This window comes from Stegodyphus dumicola, chromosome 5 (assembly GCF_044657685.1).
Source record: "Stegodyphus dumicola isolate Sdum_Otavi_A_Nest chromosome 5, ASM4465768v1".
Taxonomy (NCBI): Eukaryota; Metazoa; Arthropoda; class Arachnida; order Araneae; family Eresidae; genus Stegodyphus; species Stegodyphus dumicola.
This window is the reverse complement of record NC_140772.1, coordinates 196,435,511-196,457,775: the sequence shown is the minus strand read 5'-3', so window position 1 is coordinate 196,457,775 and position 22,265 is coordinate 196,435,511. Positions and strand designations below refer to the sequence as shown.

The 22,265-nt window shown below is 31.4% G+C and overlaps 1 protein-coding gene across 2 annotated transcripts in view; it reads left to right on the top strand.

Annotated features, from left to right (window-relative positions):
• Positions 1–3,894: 3,894 nt before the first annotated feature.
• The window catches only part of LOC118199077 (peroxisomal sarcosine oxidase-like), a 32,822-nt gene continuing 14,451 nt past the window's right edge, over positions 3,895–22,265 (top strand). The window contains exons 1-3 of one of the 2 annotated variants that reach the window (XM_085817522.1): positions 3,895–4,085; positions 11,607–11,755; positions 13,248–13,473. In XM_085817522.1, the coding sequence (XP_085673648.1) occupies positions 3,984–4,085; positions 11,607–11,755; positions 13,248–13,473 (477 nt within the window). In that variant the 5' untranslated portion in view covers positions 3,895–3,983. Of the gene's footprint in view, positions 4,086–7,181; positions 7,401–11,606; positions 11,756–13,247; positions 13,474–22,265 lie in introns of those variants that run through there. The other variant, XM_085817521.1, reaches the window with a different exon arrangement.

Genomic DNA, 22,265 nt, shown 5'->3' with positions numbered 1-22,265 from the left:
ATCAATAAAATTCCAACTTCTATACTCAAGAACCCCATTCCGGATATGAATTCCTAGGGTATTTATAGGATTCCTTGCCAGTGCAGTTTAATTTACATTGGCCAAACTAAGAGAGCCTTAAAATTTCGCGTCAAAGAACATGAGGCATATGTTAGAAAAAAGGAAACACAGAAGTCTTCTGTTGCTCAACATTGTTGGTCCGAAAATCACAGTTTCAATTTTTCTGCTGCCAAAATTATTCAAAAAACATCTTCCATTGGAGAACTGGATTTTCTAGAGGCATTTCACATTCATAAAAATCTTTCTGTTCTAGTTAACGATCCTAATTCCAATCCAAATTTGCCTTCGGCTTTTAGAGAAATTATGTTTTAGTTCTGGTTTCGCCAACAGATGGCGGCACTTGCTTATTCTTGTCCAGGCTTTCTTATCTTATCTAAACATTATTTCCTATCTTGTTCATTTGCGGTTTTGCAGCTGAAGATGATGGTTCGGTAAAACCATCGAAACTAGTCCTGTGAAAATTTTGTAAATTAACGCTGATTTTTGTTGTTTGACTTCTGAATTAGTATTTATTCGGCGTGTTATTGTGTCTTAACGATAAGTTTTGTTGCTGGCTGCATGTAAATAAATAAAGAAAGAAAAATAAAAATCTAAAACGTTTCAGAATTTAAATTCCGGGCCTTTTTTTAACGTTTTGTGTGTTACCTTTATTTTTTAAATATCATGTTCTGCGCACTTAAACCGTAAAATTCAGTTCAGTAGCAATGTCGCAAAATAATTTTAAAATGAACCTATCTTTAGAATTTCCGATACACAGTTCCGCGCGCTGGAGATAAAAAGGTTTTTTCTTCCCCCTGTAGATTGTTACCATTGCACGCTTTCAAATCGTTGAGTTTGTTACTCAAAAATTCATTAAAGGTTTACAAAATATGAAATCGATACTAAAACAAATTCCAAATTTCACATTTGGGCTTCCACATGTCCTCATACGCGGTAGGATTACGTCATTCAAAATTCGATGGCTCTCTGTACCGTTGTTTTATCACAATGCGAGAAATAGACATACATTTATGTAGATGTTTCATTATTTAATTTCTTCAAATATAACACAGGTCTCTAACATTTGGTGGCAACAGTTTGAAAAGTGAAGCGGACATTTATAGTGATTCAATGCAAAATCGCAAAACAAAATCAATAATCCTTCAGGAACAAAGCCCTTTTGGACTGATATAATAATATAAAATATTAGAACACTATACAAAATCCAGAATGCAATTAAATGAATTTAAATATTTATAGAAAATTACATGTGTATGAATTTCACGAAATATAACAACAAATCTAGAAGAATGAATGGAGGAATCAGTCTCTGGGAGAATTAGCTTAAAATATTAATAATATTCATAATTTTCCAGAGGGATACTTTTACAACCAATCTATTGCCTTTTAAAGCATAAAAGAGTGAGCTCTAAGTCGCGAGTCTTAGAAAACTAATTTTCTTAGAGATGAAAAAGAACAAATATGGCATGTCGTTCATTAACACTATTAAGGCGTTTTGATTTCACTGTCTTCTATTTACCCAGCTTCATTAAAAAACCATTTGTCAAAACAACTATGATATCATTTTTTAACAATAAGAGAGTCTACATTAACTTGAGTAAAACTCAAATTAAATTAACAGTCTTCACAGACATTTAAAATTGAAGATGCTGAAAAAGAACTTACATGACTCATCATTCACAAATATCTTCAAACCTGTTAGGCAATTGTTACAGGAATATATCCCAGGACGTAAGATAGCATGGCTGGGAAAATAAAATTTAAAAAAAATTAAATTAAGTAACTGATACTCTGGTTCAAATACTAGGCATAAGGCGAATCCTTTCTCTCCAATATATATTTATCGCCAATCTAATTTCTCGCCAATGGGCGAACATTCGTTTCTACACTTCCTAGTTTCATTATGCAAAAGAGACATTAATTTATTCTAACAAGTTATGCCAAAAACCAATTTTATTAAATTGTATTATTATTTTTATTTTTGTTATGACAGAACTGAAACCATATATTTCGCAACAGTAATTTTTAAAAATGATTATTCTATGCACTATTTAGATTTTTCAGGTTTCCAATGTCTTATGAGAGCTGTGTGCATTCAGTCTATTACGACGCCTTACCCACGCAACAATATATATTATTTATGTATAAAAATTAGTTTTTTCTCTCTAGCTACTGAATGGAACCTGGCAAATATTTCTCAAAGAACATCGAAAGAGAGCAAGAAATGAGCTTATCAAAATATATAGTATAGACGGAACGAGTTAAACCTACTAGTAAATATTGAAGAATTTCTGGACGAATCATTAGCACGAGTGCAGCTAAGCAAGACCACTTGCTCCTAAAGCCTTTATTGTAGTATAACAACTCAGAGAAAAATTTGCCTTTGAAAATGCAAAAGTCCATATAAATTTTAAAAATGATGTATCAATTATAGCATTAGAAAAATTTTTATAAATAACGAAAAAAATGCACATTTTCGTGAAATTTTTTATTAATGAATCACAAAATAAATTAAATGCATTTTTATTCAAGCCATTCAAATCAAGTAAGATTAATTAAAAATATTATTAAGACCTGTATCTGTTACATTTAAATTACTGAGCGTGTGCATCAGTTAATAGGCTAATTTAAATTTGAAAGTTAAGTTAAATATTTTACGCTTTGCCAAATACACGGACACAAAGTACTAAAAATATAGATAAAACTATTTTAGTTCAAGCTGTGGCAACACACTGATTTTAAAGTTTCGTGTATGTTGATTAAATGTGAAGCGTAAATATTTTAGTCTTTGCTAAATGGCCACACATCAGCATGATAAAATATAAAAGTATTTTGTTTTGGAGAGGGAAAACATATTGCTTTTCATATAGCCTAGTTTGTAAATCAGTAATTTGTTAATTTCTCACAAAACAGGAAACAAGTAAACGGAAAGTTGGAAATAAAAAATATTCGAGCTTTCAGGTGCACATGTTCGTGTACAGTACGACATATACTTGATGGCAAAACTTGATGGTTTCGGATGCTATCGTCTTTCCACAGTGCGACTCAGAAACACATATTAATTATTTAATAACAAAAAAAAAATTTTAAATACCACGTTCCTTTGAACTAAAGCTGATATTAACATTTAATTAAGAGCTCTTACGTCAAGCAAATATAAGTGTGTAACAATGTAAATCCAAGTATGTAAAAAAGTTCAAGCATGAAAAGTTTTATCTTATGTCATTACATTTACAGTCTACATCCTCTCACGCGGGCAGAACATTTATGTTATGTAATTCTGACATAATTTTCAGAGGAATTTTGTATAATACAGAATCAGTTTCTTAAAAGAAATATTTTTGCTGAGATAAAGATCGGATTTCAGTTCGGTAATCTATCTTAAAATCTTAAATCATTATTTCCTTAAACTAAAATCATGAAGTGCACAGTTAAATCAAACGAAAATATTTAGTCCTAAACATTTTAATACCTGGCATTATTTCATAGAGACATACATCGGTCAGCTTTACCGCATACTCTAGGTCAGTATATCTGTAAAAATAGCATCATCTTCCCAAAGTAAATTCCTTCCTCTTGTTAAAAGAGAAATTACGCATTAAAACAATAAAAAATTAAAAAATTAGGAAACAGGCCTAAACAATATGTCACTGCTATCTTCTGCCCAGAAATGATAATTTTATCGTTATATTTTTATCGGAAAATGTCTAGTTTCTCTATCTGACGTAAAGGAAACTGTTCTAAGCCGTTTTTTGAGTAGTTACAGAAATTTAAGCCAGTTTTTGATTGGTTATTACAATGCTGTCATGGGTATATAAAGTGAAATCATTTGTTACATTCACTTAGGGTCAAAAAGATCCATTACCTTAGCAGTGACAGAGAACAACTAGAAGTTGTCGATCGCTCTTTCGAAAGATCACATCATGAGCACATACGACCACGCGGTCATTGGAGCTGGAATAGTAGGATCGTGGACAGCTCTTCGCTTGCTGAGTTTAGATAAAACAGTTCTGCTTCTAGATCAGGTATAATTCTTTGCTAAATTTAATTTCGTTATTTTTATACATCGTTTTTGCCTGACTAGTTCTATTACATTTGCATTTATTTGACGAACCATTTAAGGCATTTAGTTGCGTTTTAATTCCTCTGAGGAAATTTCATTAAAAAATTCATTCTTTGCGTTTAATTTGCAAACTATAGTGTATTTATTCAAAAAGTGATATTTTATTAAATACTGCAAGAGCTCTTAAGCATTAAAAAAGTAACAGAATTTTTATGATTCATACCTAATCTCTGAACGTGAGAAAAATCTGACATCATGACATCTCTCTTTTCTCCTTCTTTAAACAAGGGGAAAATAGAGATAGAAGTTGTATCGATTAATTATTGCCAGAAAAAATGAATTAATTATTGCTGACTTCGGAACAATTTTAAGTTGCAATAAAATATTATCAGGGCAATATATCGAGTATTCTTTACGATATTTTTATACTTCAATATACTAGTTGGAATGTTAATGAAAATACTGAAATTTTAACATGGCTCTTATTAGCAGTTTCTTTGCCATTTATAAATATCAAAATTGTCGTTTGTGTTTCTTAAACGTCTTCGCATAACGTTCGAATGATAACAAAGCGGCTATAGTCGAGAAGTGCAGAATCCTTCCGTCAATAATTTCAAAACAGGTTTCGTAGAATTTTCTAGAATAATTTAAGATTCATAGTTTGAATTACTCAACTGGAATCACTATTTAAGAAAACAGTGCTTGCAAATATACTACTAGGCTGCAAAATATGAACTCTGATATTTTATATGAAACCGTAGAGCAAAATGAAAAGTCATAAAATATGAATTAAATAAAAAAGATTGCTTGGACCTACTAGTAGCCGAAAGGTTAATACAGGTTAATAATACTGGTATTACGACTTGTGCTCAGTTCGATTCAGACTACCAGGTTGGCTTTTGCGTTTTTTCTTGTTTAATATGAGTATGAGAAATATATAATGTGAATATAAGTAATATAGAGAGTAATTTACTACAGCAAATTTTTATAATTTTTAAACTTTTTTTTATAAAAAGCCATATTCCATACAAGTGCAATTCTCCCACCCTTTCACAGTGTTAAATTTTTTCATAAAATTCTTTCGCTTATTTTGAGGAACTCTGTGATTAATATATACATCTAAGTTTCAATATTTAAGTGAAAAAGACATCATCAGTCTTTCCGGCTGATTTCGCATATATGCTCAGTGCCTGTTTAAGCTCATTTTGGGCCCTGGGCACCGACGATCTACGGGCCCTCTTGGCACTGGCGAATTCAATGAGGGGTTCTTCGATGCGCTAACAAATAAAACAAAATTTTAATGTTTAGGTTTTATTGTAAAAATATATATAAAAGTTTTAAAAATCAGTATTCTTATAAAAATATTAAAAATAAAAACAACATTCTAAAATATAATATAAAAAATTAGAAATAAAAATAGCATTCTAAGATATAACATATAATGTAACAAAAATTATAACATTCTATTTCGTGACTTAATATTGGCAAACTGACGTATGATAGCATCACTATTAAATTTCTCCAGTGCGTTATGTTCTATATATAATAGTGGCAATGCATCAAAGTTTTCTTGACTTAAATTAGACCTTAAGAATATTTTTATTCCTTTTAGGGCCAAAAAAGATAGTTTGTTTGACGAGTTAGGAAAGGGTATCGTTAAATAAATTTGCAATAGAGTTAGAATATTCGATAAAGTTGCTTTCGCCGTCTGGGTTTCATAAATCGTGTTTTCGTTTCAAATTTCGCACAATTCTTGAAAATGAATAATTTTGTTTTGTAGATATTCTTTGGTTTCGTCAATATAGTTCCTATATTTTTCACACAAAATGTCAATTGACATTTTGATTTCCTCCTTATCTAGGGTGAAAAACATTTAAACACCGATGTTGTTTCTCCTTAACATTTAATTATTTTTTAAGGTCTTGAGTAATATTGTCGCACATTACATTAAATAATTCAATTCTAAATCCTTCTTTCGCTTCTAAAGTGATTTCTATTTCAGTTGTTTCAACAAAAAATACTTTTTTCCTCTACTCTTTTAATTTCATCTTTATAGTATATGTTGGTGGTGTCCTCACCTTCGGAAAAAAAAAGTCTTTTGTTTCGTATCGATGGGCAATACGGACATGGACGTGCAGGTGAGAGGCTCCGATTATTTTCACAGAGTAATTTACTATTTTGCTAAAAAAATTTTATCTTGAACTATTGAAATTCATAACTGGCTGGTATTCCTTCACGCCTGGCGACTTCTCGCACAGGGGTGAAGGAATACCAGCACAGAAGAAGGGGGGAAATAACCCACTGAAATGCTTATGTTTGACAGTTAATTTCAACTAAGAACAGATAGGGGAGAACTTCGTGCTTTACAATAACACCTACAACTTTCAGTGGAACTTAAACATTATTACACAAATCAATTCAAGTCTAAAACGAATAGTGCTAGATTAGCACTTTAAGTTACGACTGAACTAGGTTGACTCGACAGACTTATCCGACGTGATAATTATTCAAATGGCCAAAAGGCATAAAAGCAAGTCTGCGCCATAGCAAGGTCAGAATCGAAATGTGCGCTGGCTAGCCAAAACACGTTCTGAATAAACTCCAAGATTCACTCGTTTAAATACACACTTCAAGTAGCTTTAAATTTACGTCCTGACGAGGAAATGCGAGAGAATATAAGGAGTTCAGAAAAGATAGCAAATATTTGAACAATACGTTAGCTTAACTAAAGAAAACCCTACATGCTTACAGACTGTAATACATCTCCTTAAGTCATACCACACTTGAATAAATTTTGTTGTGTTTTACACTGTACATATTCGTACCAAAAGTGTATACGGAAATAACAAAGCCTGCTCTATTTCCCATGTTGAGCAAAATATTAAGTCATATTTGTGCATGGCAACAGAAGGTTCTTAGACAAAACATATTGTGAAACAGTATTTCTATAATATTGATAAAAGTTGTGAAATTTATGATAAAGAGATACTAGAACAGCTACGGACGAAAGTGAAGAAATGATTGTTATTCTTCATCGGAATTGTTTGCAGTTCATTCCATTTGAGCAATCATGCACGTGATGCAAACGTACTAGTCTTTTCTGAGCGTCCAAGAGGCCATTTATTCAAGAGAAAGATTAGTTATTCTTTGGAGATCAGCTCACTCAAATTTTATAATGTGCGAATACGACCATGCTGTTTTTGGTGCGGGAATTATAGGGACATGGACAGCTCTCCATTTAGTGAATTTAGAAAAATCTGTTCTGCTTTTGGATCAAGTAAGTTTTCTCTTTAATGAAAACATATATCTAGGCAATACTTGTAAATCATGTGATATTAAATCATTTAAAGTTGCTAGGATTATTAAATTTTAACCTTTAACTACAATTTTTATATGTAGTGCATGGTTCCAGGGATTTTCAAGCTCCATTTTAAACGCCTTCAAGCATTAGATTATTGAGCTTACATCTGCATATATTGCAATTTTCTGAAATGTTTGAAGGATACTGTTAGCATAGTTAGCCTTCCAAAATTTACTGGATGGTCAACGGTTAGTAGTTTACATTTTAATAAACCGGCCTAATTATGCTTGATTAACCGGGCTGAAATGTTTGAAGGATACTGTTAGCATAAGTTATAAGGTATTTCTCCTGGTTTTTTAGCATGCCTTCGTAGTCTAGTGCTCTGCACGCTGGGCGCGTATTCCAGAGGTCCGTGGTTCGAATCCCGGCGAAGGCGCTGCTCATTTTTCATTTTTCCTTCTTCAGCAAATAAACCTAGTGACTCAACAGTGGCTCCCGAACTAAAAAGGTAGTGGATGATGATTCTCCACACCCAGGATTTGGGGATTGGGTCAACTAAATCCCAAGTAGCCCTTTAAAAGGGAGGGTATATAAAGTATTTCTCCCGCCCTTTTGGCATGCCTTCGTGCTGTGGTGATCTGCACGCTAGGCGCATATTGTAGAGGTCCATTGTTTGATCCCCGGCGAAGGTGTTGCTCGTTTTCCATCACTCCTGCTTCAAAAAATACCTAATGACTCTACAAAGTTAGCCTTCCAAAAGTTTCTGGATTGTCTTATAAAAGGTTTGTGGTTTACGTTTTTAACCCCTTTGGTTAACCTAGGATAGTAGATTGTTAACATGTCACGTTTTTAACCCCTTTGGTTAACCTAGGATAGTAGATTGTTAATATGTCTTGAGAATAACTTTACATGAGTATGTTTCAAAATTCTTTTTAAATTTATTTTTGGCTTTTAGATGTACTAAATCACCACTTTTAAATACATTAATGCAAGATTTCTAAATGAGAAGCATCAAAAGCTTTCATTCCTTGAACTGTTTATTGCACTATGAATATTCTTGAAATATCCCGTATTACTAGTATAATGATTCATGGTTTTCCCGTTCATGTCGATTTAGCAACACTTGAAGCATCTGAATTATTATGAGAAAATAACTGCATGTCATTTAATAATAAGCAAATAAAACTAGTGTTAAAATTAGCAGAGACACAGAATTTGGTTCAGCTTTATAAAAAACTTTTTTCTGTTAAGGGGTGTCAGAAACCTCTATATCGACAATGTTAAATTGGTCGTATTCGATGTACTTTTTCTCAACATCCGCTCTAGATACATGCTTGAAATTGTTTGTATAATTAAAGTATACCTATCTGATTATATTGAAATGAGCTTTTGAAACATTTTGAATTTTAAAGTAATTTACAGAATATTTTGTTAGGCATAGAAAAATTTAGCACTTTTCTCAAAAAAATGCTTTTCAAATTTTTCTCTTAGTTTATCATAAAAGGCTCCTTTCAGTAAATATTAGGAAAGCTAATAAATAAGCCATAAAAATTTTAGTTACCTGTGAGCAGTAGTTCCTGAGGAAAGGTACATCGAGTATAAAAAATCCCGTTTTGAGAATAACGCGTTTTTATGTAAAACTCCTCATTTATCAAAGCATTTGATGACAAATTAAAACTAGAATTTTTTCGTTCCCAATTTTCATAGAGATTAAAGAATGGTATTTTTAGAAAGATAAAAGTGTAGAGATTTTGAAAATACAAAAATCCGAAATCACAATTTTCTGTAGATTTTTGGGTTCCAACACTAAGAACTGCGGTAAATTTCTATTGCTCTAAGCAAACGTGGAAGTGCTTGATCGAAAAAGAGTGGGTTGGGTTCAGAACAACTATTCTTCAGCGTCCGGCAAGAACGAAATAGAACGTCATTCTGTTTCGAAGGTCTGTTTCTTGTCTTTCACGGTTAATCCTGCAAATGTAGTTTATTACAGCATCCGATATATTAATTAGAAGACTGTGAAATAAGCATAGTGTTCCATTTTACGAGTAAAATATAGCTTTTAAATGTTGAAACATTGAAATTATTGCTCACATTAATTTTTTTCTTATTTTGGGCATTTAGAAACTTCCAACATTTTTCTCCATAGCATTTACGTAGCTTTAACGACGTCACTTTTGTTCCGCTTGCGTAGGAGGCGTTGTAAGCCCTATAAATGTTCTTTCGATCAATGTATACCAGCTGTCGAATTCACTAAGCTTGTGATCCCTCGAAATTTAATTCAGACTGAAATCTCTGTAAAATAAATCTTTTTGTAAATTATTAATGTGTAATGAAATACGGCTTAATTTCTTTCAGAAACACATTGAAGGAATCATCTTTCCCCCTTCGTAAAATATCGAGTATTTTTCCCGTATTGAATTAAGCAAACAAACATCCTTAGGTCCAGCACTCCAAATTTCACATTTATTCCTTTTTCAAATATTTAAGGTAATATAACATTCTGATAAAACTGGACTGAGCTCAAACGAAATTACGGTCAATAAAAAATTCTGAACACCATATAACTTCCTTGTATGGCTTATTAAATTTTGCACATTTTTCCTGCATTTCATTTAAACATATTTTCCCGAATTTGGTTAGAGATATATTTCTTGTTCAGTCAATTCAGTTATCACTTCGAGGCAAAAAAACCCAAAACGTATTGATTAAAAATTGTTAAATACAGGAAAACCTAAAACACCAAACAGAGTTAAAATCAGTTAAAAAACTATTTTGACAATTAAAATTACAGTTTAAATTAATAAAAATCTGGCTCAAAGAGAGATTTTTCGGTACACAAAACGTTTGGCCCCACTCGGCAAAAAGACACTAAAGTTGGTGTAGAAGCAGACTTAATTTACTATGCAACTAAGTTTCAAATGTAAACAAGTGGCGGCATCGTTAAGCTTATTGGAACAACCTTTTGATAATTCTACAATTATTGCATGCAGATTAAACAAAGGTATGAAAACCTTAATCGGAACATAGTAAAATATAAATCAATCACTTTTAAAGCACAAAATGCACAATTTACCAATATATAAGAATAAAAAAACTTAGCTCACTGAGCAGGGTAACAGAGTGAGTATATACATATATTTATATACTTTTTGTGCGGCCAATTGCAACCAAAAAGGCAGCAGCATATCTATATATTATAGCAGTCCCATATACAAAATTGCCAACAATCTGAGACTATTCGTTTTTGAGTTATGTGAGATACATATGTACGTACATACGTACAGCCGTCACGAAAACACCTCTTTTAAATCTACAGTGGTGGCTAAAATTGTGGACACCTTTGGAACTTTTTATGTTTTTGAACTTTGTACGCTTATAGAAAATGTTACGTTTCGCAAAATGCAAACTTGTGTATATCATTTTAAAGAGAATTTATTTATTCTCCCCGTACGTACAGATGTAACCCAAAAACATCGTTCAAAAAGAATCGAAAGCTGTCAAAATGAAAATTTTCCCTGAAATACGATACTCGAAATGTTTTTCTATTACAATACTTCAAGGTTAATTTACAAGGTTAATTTAATCTAATTTTCAGTTGAATATCTTAAATTGTTTATTGCATGCAAAGTAATATTTCACATTCTGTAATGTTTCATTTAATAAAATACTAGAAGTAATCTTCATATAACTTTAGACATATTTTCGTCTTTCAAAGAACTCTATGTAGCAGAAGAAAAAGCTGGTCGTAATTTAAATGACCGACAAAGGTCTTTGAAATGTCCAACAAATAAAAAAATATTACCGCTTATTATTTCTGCAATAGAAAAGATTAGAATTGTCGAAATGGTTTCCCACGAATGTTTGGAATCAAGTGGTACTTATCTCGAACTCAATTCCTCGCAATTCCGGAGGAGTTATCACCAAAAACAAACATAAACTTTAATAGTATAGATTAAAAGAAGGGGCAAACATTTAAAACAAAAATCATTTTAATTAAGAAAAAGGACGTTTTTCGGTGGGCCTTGGAGGTTTTATAACCACCAGAGAAGCAGCTTATGCCGTTTTTCTGGTTAAGCTAAAATCTGATCCAACGTTTATTCTTTCTGTTGCTATTATTGCTGCTGTTTTCATTTAATCTTTGCAGTGTGCAATCTTATTGTTATTATTATTATTATTTCTTAGTTTAGCAAGCCTTACACCCAGAACAGTTCTCAAGGCAATAGTCGCATCATTCGTATCGGCCACAAAGAAGATTTTATCACCAATATGATGCCTATTGCGTATGATATGTGGGAAGAGGTAGAAACATATACCAAGAAGGAGCTCATTATGTAAGTATAAGATTCAGTAACATTTTATTTTCTCATTCTCTGCCAGGGACGAAAGAAAGTAAAGTTTGAAGAAAAGATCTTATTAGTTAAACAGACAAAATGACGAAAATATGTCTAAAGTTATATGAAGATTACTTCTAGTATTTTATTAAATGAAACATTACAGAATGTGAAATATTACTTTGCATGCAATAAACAATTTAAGATATTCAACTGAAAATTAGATTAAATTAACCTTGTAAATTAACCTTGAAGTATTGTAATAGAAAAACGTTTCGAGTATCGTATTTGTTATATTGCCAAACAAATATTATTAAAAAATCAGTTGAGTTTAATTTTCACCAGTTTTAGGTAGAAAATGGTACTATTTGATTTCTCTTAAATTCAAGAATGGTGAACCATTATTATTTTATCTCTTTATTCCATTTATTTTTATTTTTTACATTATTTCTATTTCATTTCATGTTTTATGCGCACTAATAATGCAGTTGCTATCCATTATTTAACTTGTCCGTCAGTCATTCAGCTAGTCAAGTGGCACTAACCAAAGCCAGAAACCCTCAAATTCGCAGGATCTTATTTATCTAAACCCTCTATTTCGCAGGATCTTTTCAATTCGCAGGATCTTATTTATCTAAGAAATTCTGATACGGTCAAGATATTTTTCAGTACAAAAACTATCAAAAATATAGAGTTATAAACTATTAAATATATAGTAAATAAACTATTAAATATATAGTAAATAAACTATTAAGAATATATATATAACTTAAATGGAAAGGTTGCATGTTTTACGAATCGTATAAATACATGCAATTCTCAAGTTTTTGTGAACTAATGCAATAATCATTTGTTACTTTGTACTGATGTCAATAGTGGAGCAGTTCTGTATTTTTGACTCTAAGTTGCTGATCGCAAAATTTAAATTACATTTCTCATATCTCGATTGAATGAATTAATTATTATTAATTATACGAAGGTAATGAATGCTTTGTAATTCCACCTGGGCCATCTTTGGCGATAATCACTTTGAGAAACAATATTAAATTTTAGAAGTAGCTGTTCAGACGACCATTAAAATATGAACCCTTTCAGAATGTTTTCGGGTTTTTTTCCTCTTAGTTTTAAAATTCCTCTACGGTAATCAAAACTATTTTCCATGCTAATAGCATGTTTCATCACTTTACACTACTTCAGCTTTAGAAACCTTTACAGCCGTCAAAACATGTATAGATCTCTAAATTATGTTAAAAAATATCTTCACATTTTTCTGCTTTTGTTTCTTAGATATACTTCGAAATTATGTGTATAATTTTAAATTCCTTAGATTTCAGTGGTAACTGTTATCTTACATATATTTCTTATACTATTATGTCTTATTTATCCCTTTTGTCTAAATCCTGTTTGAATTTAGGTTTATTCCTTCTATAAATGATACTTTGTTCATTGTTATACTACCCGAAGTTATTCTGACTAACCTAAAATTTTACAGTAAATCTGGATTTGTAGGTTTGGAGTCATCTACGGAAAATAAGGATAATTACAGAGAGTATGTGAAGCAAATAAAAACAGTCTCACTCGAAAATTTCGAAGAGTTGACTACTGCCCAACTGAATAAAAAATATGCCCTAAAATTCAAGTTTGAATCTCTTGGAGGTGCTTACCTTGAAAAAAGTGGGGGAAGCATAATGGCAAAAGACGCTCTTCTCACCATTCAAGTAAGTTCATGAAGTCATAATATACTTCTAGATTCAAATGAGAATTCGGTCAGCGAAGCAAACCGATTTTGCTAGCTAAAAGCCTGTGTTAATTCTCCTAAATTTCATTACTGAAACTGCTTAATAGTATATCGATATCCATATGCATATTAAATTTATTATTAATTATTTAAGTTTTTTAAATAACCGTGACTTATATATCTTCCAAAAGAAAACTGTTACCTTTTAGTATGAGTTAACTTCGTTTAGAAAATCCTTCACGAAAAGATCTTTTTTTTAAGCAGATATATGTGGGGTGTCTTGTTTTCTGCCGCTGCGATGGACTTGTGTTTCCCAAGATACAAAAATGGAACCCTTATCCCATAACATAATTATACAACTTTCTTTTCTTTCCTAATCCTAAATGTGTCTCGTGAAATACCGAAGCTACAGATGTAAAATATACTTAAAATTGTTCAACTTTAGTAGGAAATATTTTGATAGAATCTGACGTGCCAAGAAAACGGTTCAGGTCTTAGAGAGTGAATGATATTTCGAACGACTTCTGATTTCATCTTAATATTATTTTAGCATATTTTAATTCCTTTTGCGTATCTTAGTGCGTTTATTAATTTTTATTTTAAATTTTTCAGTATTTTTAATTTCCAGTTTGGATATTTTTAATTTCATAGAGGCTTGTGCTGTGAGTTTATGCACACAAATAAATAATCTGCAGGAATAACTACTGCTAGAAATTTTAAAACAAAGCTGTCCACAGTCAAATCAACGTAACTTAGAACAATATTTTCAAAATTTCCTAAAGGACATTTGGCATTTATGAGAGAAATTTTAATAAGAATTAAATTTATGTTAATTTCTTTTCTGTATGCATTTTATCTCCTCTGAAGTTATCTTTAAAACCAGATATTTATGCGGAATTTACGGCAAACATCCAGTTTAAAACTAGGATGTAATCTTAACGCAAGTTTAGAGGAATTCGCTCCTGAGGACTGCCGTTTTGGTGACAGATCCCGCTTTTAACATCTAAAAGCAGGACGCTAGAAATTAAGAGCTACCGAAAGGTTTGCTGTAGATGTTCGAGAGTTAGCTAGCTTTCATCCAACCAAAATGTATTAGAGATCTAAATCGATGTTTTTGTAATCAAGTCGACCTTTAGCTTGCAAGTCACTGTTGTTGACAGCTGATAAAAAGTCGCATAACTTACTTAAATTCTACTTTATTTATATTGCCATAGATCATGCTTAATAAAATTTTATGTTATTTTTAACTTTGAGACTTATCTTATGTCTTATTAGTTAAGAAGTATTAAAGAAGATAAGTAATAATTAGATATAACTTATTAATGCCAGGCGTTAGGTTTGAGAACAAACAGTTCTAATCAGTTGCAACACCTCAGAAGTTATGAGCTGACTACGCATTATTAAACATTTTCATTTCGGAAAAATACTTTTATATGTGAGACTATAAGCTCCAAACCGCTTTTGTTCCGTGACTTTAAGCGCTTAATGAAAATGTATTTCCTCTGAATTATCCTCATTTGCTGCAATGTAACATCATTTATCATGATGATTAGCCGTGATAATAAATCACCGAACGTCACTACTTGTTCCTTTCCATCTTGTCTTCCGAGGATAGTTTTACTCGGTTTTATATGTTCCCGTCAAGGGTACCTGTGGAAATACTGTGTACAAATATTATATTTGCGTAGAAAGACGCAAATTTATATGCTAAAACTATGATCATATATAGAACGATAATGATAACCATCCTTATAAATGTGCAGAAATTTCCACGAATTTTGTGCATTACGAAATATTCTCATATTTGTTGTTTAATTATATAAAAAATTTCATAAAAATGATGAAAATACATTATTACGAAAAGCATCATGAACTTTATGGATCAACTAGCAATATAAGAATGCTTCAAATCTATGAGACAACAGCATGTCGAAAATATTTCTCTTGAACTGGATTTGAATATTTTGTTACTGAACATTTGTACAATTTCCTCCTTTTATTCCTTCAAACAGCGGTTTATGAAAGAAATGCAACATGATCAGAAAATCTTCCAGCAAAAGAAATTTTATAAGAAAAATTTATCAAATTTTGAGAAATATTCGTATGTATTTTAACAGATTTCATTGCGCAAAAGATGAGTGCGATTGCGCGTGTGCACAAATCTTTGTTATATGCGGCCTAAGTATCTGTCGCCGATAGTTTAATTAGTCGCCGATATTAGTTGCTTGCGTAACTGTAACTAGCCAATGGGGTGAAGTTGCCACGGCATTCAAATAGTCCATATTGATACCATACATGCACTTATCATTGTTTTAATTAAATTATCATGGCATTTAAGAACATTTAAATATTTTTAATTCATACAATTGTTGCTTATTATGCATTTAACTACATTTACATATGAATTACCTAGAAACTTGCAAATGTTGAGAAATTAAAGGAGACGAAACCAACTAACGAGTTGTGCGTAGTACATCTCATTAGGTAGGTTTACCGAAACTCCTATGCTAAATATCCTTTCGCGTAAAGAGTTTAAAATTTTGCCCGATTTTATTCCGGCATTGTATTTTCAGCTGAACATAAATTGAGCGTGTCAGGGGGAAGGTGAACATTTGTTTGCATTAGTAGTCATCTGTTTATAATCAATTTATAATATCTAAAACAGCGGTCATTTCGTATGACCGCCAGGCTTTCTACTAGTATATATATATATATAAACGAGAGATAAGAAATTTCAAAAATTAAGATTATAAATTATTAAATTCGCGTAGTTTGCAGCGAAATTTATTAAAAATTCAAGATATACTAATGAAATCAAAAGCAGTCGTTAACTGTATATCAAGAAAAATACAACCAAACTTAGAACAAAGAAAAAGCTCAATGAAATAGCATACGAAAATATAACCAACCGTTTAAAATCCTTTGGTTTTTTTTCAAGAGGCAGGCGAAAATTTTAACTTGAACCAACTTCTGAATTATGTTTGGGTGACTAAAAGTTTAGGAAATAAATTAAAAGTTACTTCCAAACAAAAAATAAATGTAATTAATTAAACTCATATAAGTCATAACAGTTTCTTATTAAACAAATACAGAATGCAATAAAATGACCTGTAAAATATTAATTTTTAACTCTTTTTAATAAATTATCATTAAATAGTCCATTTCGACTTTACCGAGAGCAAAATTATTGTACAAATACGAATTTTCACAATTAGGAACAAGATAGAATATAGAACAAAGAAGTCAGACAAATCGGTCAAATTAGGAGCAATTAGCTAAATTAATATTTTCCAAAACTGTTACAAATTAAAAAAATGTTTAATTTTCAAAAGCAAGATTTAAAGAAACGAAATGAAAAATGTAAACAACTCTAGCAACGATCGCAACTTTCAAATTTATCAAAACAAAACTAAAAGAGGTACTTGTGATAAAGACAAAACAGTAATCACAATGTAACTAATTCATGCAATATCATTAATTCCGTGCAACATTTCTTCAACCAAAATAGTTTTATTAGAAACACTAAAACCTAATTTTCTCGCAAAAGAAAAAAGATATGATGTTGACACCATATTACGACTTATTAAATTATACATATTTTTGTCTGCAGTTTTATAATTCGTTTGATGAAAAACAGTCCTTTATTCTATTCTTACGTACACCGTGCTTTCATCCATTTCGTCAAAATGGACATTTTCGTTGAAATATTTTACAGGAAATTTTTCGCGATTACAATGTTTCCATTTTACTTCGTGCAAAGAAATAAAATTATTTAACAATTTATAATTGCATAGCCAATAATTCCAATTTTTACTCTGAACATTACTGGATAAAAAATAATGAACACATTATTAAAAAAGACAAAAAATATTTGCATTTGTGATATGAATATTCGTGACTGAAACCTGTACCCCCCCCACTTCGCTTAAAAGAAATCAAATATTGTCTTTAAAATAAATAAATTTTAGGAATTGATTTCAAAACTAAATAGCATCCTTAAATTTGTAAAAGGGATTACATATTTTAAATGTTTCTTTTTCTATAGCTTTATGAAATTCAAAATTTTGTTATTTGTATCCACCTTGTGAGCTAACTATAAATGTTCGTTACCCCAAACGGTGCCGAGATTCATAATTTGAATGCAAACTGTGTAGAGTCATTAGGTTATTTTCATGCGGGAGATGCGAAAAATGAGCAGTGCCCTCGCCGAGACTCGAACCACGGTCCTCTCAAATACGCGTCAAGCGTGTTGACCACTACACCACGAAGGCATGCTAAGAAAGAGGGAGGAAAACCTTATAACTGATTTGTGCCGTTTAACTGTTTTACAAAATAACATAATTTATGGAATGTTAAATCATGATATTATGTCTGATGCACGTTAAAATTACACAGTTCAAAGCAGTTCTATTTTAAATGTTAACCCGAATAATAAAGCTGTTACAAGCTTACAGTTTTCAAAGTGATTTCTGTTTTACAATTTTCAAATAAGACTGTAAGTGTTAACGATATTGAAAGTTTAATTTTCAAATTTTATGATAATACGTACAATTGGGTTGATAATTTTTTTGAATACTTTGAGGGTGTATCACATTTGTTAAAAGCCAAACGAATGACAAAAATTAAATTTTATTAAAACATCTTTAACTGGAAAAGCAAAAATATTCATTCAAAGTATAACAGAAGAAAATTCGTTTAATGCATTTAGGGATTTATTATTAAATTTATATGGTATTCAATACCATTCTGCTCAGTTACACAAATTGTTATATACGTAAAAGGCAAGGAAATGAAACTCCGTATGAATACTTCGTAGTAAACAAAAAATCTGTGTTCTAAAATTAATATTGAAAATGCTGTTTAAATAGGCTGTATTATTAATGGTATAAATAGTTCTACACAAAATTAATAAATTTCTTAGGGCTGTAAATTTTTCGTGGAATTTCAAGAAAAGCTTAAAATGTATGACAAAATAAAGCTGGATAATGATACATGTAAATCCATTAAGCCTAGATCTACAACAAAAGTACATTTTGGAAGTAAAATAAAAACAATTATATGCAGTTTCAACTGCAGGATTTCTGGTCATGTGAGACGCTTTTGCAAAAATAAAAGGTAAAGGTAAAAAATGCAGTTAATGCAATTTATTTGAGCACGTAATATCAGAATGTGTAAGAAATATACAGATGTAAGCATCACGAATCATGTATGTGTAAACAAGAAACAGTTATAAGATGTCGATAAAATTGTTATATATTATTGGTAAGTATTGAATAAAAAAAAGCTCTTATAGATACGGGAAATGATATAAACGTAGTATCAGAAAATGTTTATAAATTAATTGGTTGACCTAGTATAATACGTTTATGTATATTCCGTTTTGTTTCAGTAACCTTTAGCTCTATAAATTTCTTCTGTTTATTATTTTCCTTTTCTTTTGACCAATTCATATTGAGTTGTTTAGTATGCTGAATGTTGCTGTAGTCAAATCACCGTTACTCGTCATTTGACGCCTATTTAGAAATCAATTCCATATCACGTATCTCTTCAAATGGGAACTTCCCAATGTTGGTTGCAGCTGCTGTAATTTAGCCGCTGCGTTTAAGTCTTTACAGACTGGATGGGCAGCGTTTGAATCTCAGTTTAAGAAGGGAGACGTCCAACTACAGGAGAATCTTGTGATTTTAGCTTTGGTATACTTTGGTAATAATAAACTAAAACTTATTCATTATTTTGAATTTTTAATTCGAATTGTTTAATGAGAAATTAATGATTATTTTGAGTGTGGAAAATTGCTTTTGGAAAACCTTCAAAAATCATTTCGGATATAAGTACTGCTTTCACACTAAACGAATTAAAATAATATTGTGCCAGTGAATGCACTAAGCCTCATATAACTACTACTAGATTACCTTCTTTCGACAGGTAGGTTGAGTGTTTAAATTAAAGCACATAATAACAGATTATTTAAAATTACCGTTAGACGACTCTACGAAAAACATGTCAGCGAAATGCAAAAGTTAATTAATTCACCTTTTAAACGAGGCATAACCACTACTCTATTTGAGTTATTATTTGATACCAAAATGAATGTAAAACAAAGTCTTAAACTTAAAGAAACAATTGGAGCAGAACTAGAAACAAATGTTTAAGTTCAGAAAGAAAATTTTAAAAAAGTATAACTTTCGAAGACGTTCTCCAAAATCTTATGAAATTGATGGTTTAGTAACAAACAAAAGAACTCAATTTGAAACGAAACTCGAGCTAAAATCAAAATATTAAAGACACTACAGAATTATAAAAAAAGGAGTAATGACACTTCTGGCGTTATAAAAGAAAAAAAAAGCGATTACATACAAGTGTTTGGCAGGATACATTAAAAAACGGTCTCAAGGAGAAGCAGACGTCTAGAATAATACTGATTATGACATTTAAACTCGGACTGATGCAACTAATAACCGAAGACTTTTCAAGCTACAAAATCTTTTATTTACCCTAATTGATGAAATTAATAATTAATGAAACTGATTTTAGCACCACTGTGTACCGTAAACCCTTTGCAGTTTGTTTACCACCCCATGCCAAGTCATGCCACCCTGTTTAAGCAAAAAATGGCTTCTTTTTACTATTATGTATTCCGCGCGCTTAAAGTTTGTTCCTCTGAATCTTTGCTTACCAATGAACTTAATTATTTGAGAGCAGTTGCGATTGACCGGGGATTTTCTCCCGTGATTATTGATAAAGCCGTTAAAAAATTTTCAGATTCCCATCAAAGAAGACATTCCACTGTTAGAAATAATATTAATGACCTTGTTGTGCTTCCATTTTATCCTTCTGTTAGCTATAAAATTGCACGGATTCTCCAGAAATTCAATTTTCAAGTCGGTTTCTCCCCTATTAATAAAATTCACCCTTCGATTCTAAAAGATTGCGTTTCTGTCTTGAATTCTTGGGGAATTTATAGTATATCGTGTCAATGTGGTTTAAGATATATCGGCCAAACGAAAAGAGCGTTGAAGTTTCGTATCAAGGAACATGAATCTTATGTCAGAAAAGGCGAAATTAACAAGTCTTCAATAGCGTATCATAGTTGGACTTTTAACCATAATTTTGATTTTGGCTCTGCAAAAATTATCCAAAAGGCTCCTTCCATAGGTGAATTGGGTTTTCTTGAGGCTTTTCACATTCACAAAGATTTAGCAGGTTTAGTTAATTATTTGAAGTCCAATCCAGTCCTTCCTGATGCCTTTAAAATTCTACTATCTTAATTCTGTTATTTTTGCCAATAAATGGCGTTACCTCGTCGCGTTTGGTACTACCAGAGGATATAAAAATCCGTTCATTGTTGCTTTCCATTATTTGAAGTTCAGATTTTGAGCGTAAGGTGCATTTGAACCTCGCTCCCTAATTTAACTTCGCTAATTTTTCGTGCTCGATCAGAGAGCCTGGCTCAGTAAAGGTAGGCGGCCAGTGCAACTCTGATTAAAAATCCAGTTATAACCACGTGCAGTGCTGATAAGGACCACGTGTTTCTGAGACTCCTTCTTCTTTATTTTCTTCTTTCTAGGTATTTCTTTCTCCTGATGAGAAGGGATCTTTAGCTGCCCTCAAAATCGATTGAGTGTTTCATTATACCTACGCTAAATACAATGTTGTTTTTACGATTTTGATTACCCTAATTGTATTCCTTTAAGATGAAATTAAGTTTCCAGAAATGTTAAATTTGAAATGTACGTTCACGATGCTAGAGTTGCGAAGATGAAGACAATTAGGATTCGTCAACATTAACTCTTCCCTTCTCCCTTTCTGTTTCTTTTTATTTCTTTTCAGGTTCCAGTTTGTTCATGATGATTGTTATTTTTACCAAAGACAACAGTGATATAATATGATCAAATACTATACTGTGATTCAAGATGTCAAGAATATAGTAATGAAGTCGAAGTTGAATCACTGCAGAAAGTCGGAATAAGGGATGTAAAAAAAGATCTAACTCCATATTTAAGTATAATAATCTCCAGTTTATTCTAGTTTGAGTATTTTAATCTTGCGCCAGTGCAGCGTAACTATTAACTTTGCGTAAAGAAAGAAATCTCTAGCTTCTCTTTAAGGACGAGTAAGATGTACGGTGAGTTCTGTAAGAAGATAAGGCGTTATTAATGTTATATATAACTTGTAAAAATTTTATATTGAATTAAATATGTGTTGTGAATAGTAATGTAATTAGTTACCCATAATATAGTCCCATACATAAAATCCTACACAAATAGTAAAGTAAGTTAAGTCTTATATAGGTTACTGAAAACTAATGATACAAATTTGAATACATGTATATTCAGTTTTGTTTCAGTAACCTTTAGCTCTATAAATTTCTTCTATTTATTATTTTCCTTTTCTTTTGACCAATTTGTATTGAGTTGTTTAGTATGCTGAATGTTGCTGTAAGCAAATCGCCATTTCTCGTCATTTACGCATATTTTGGAAATCAATTCCATATCACGTATCTCTTCAAATGGGAACTTCTCAATGCTGGTTGTCAGCTGCTGTAATTTAGCCCCTGTGTCCAAGTCTTTAAAGACTGGATGGGCAGTGTTTGAATCTCAGTTTAAGAAGGGAGACATCCAACTACAGGAGAATCTTGTTGTGACTTGCAGGGCACAGAAGCGTTCTGTTCTTTTCTTCTTCTGCAAGTAGTATCCAAATCGATGTAAAGATAGATTAACCGAACAGATATAAAGACTTTGAAACTGGCACGTATACTCTTACTCGTTCGTC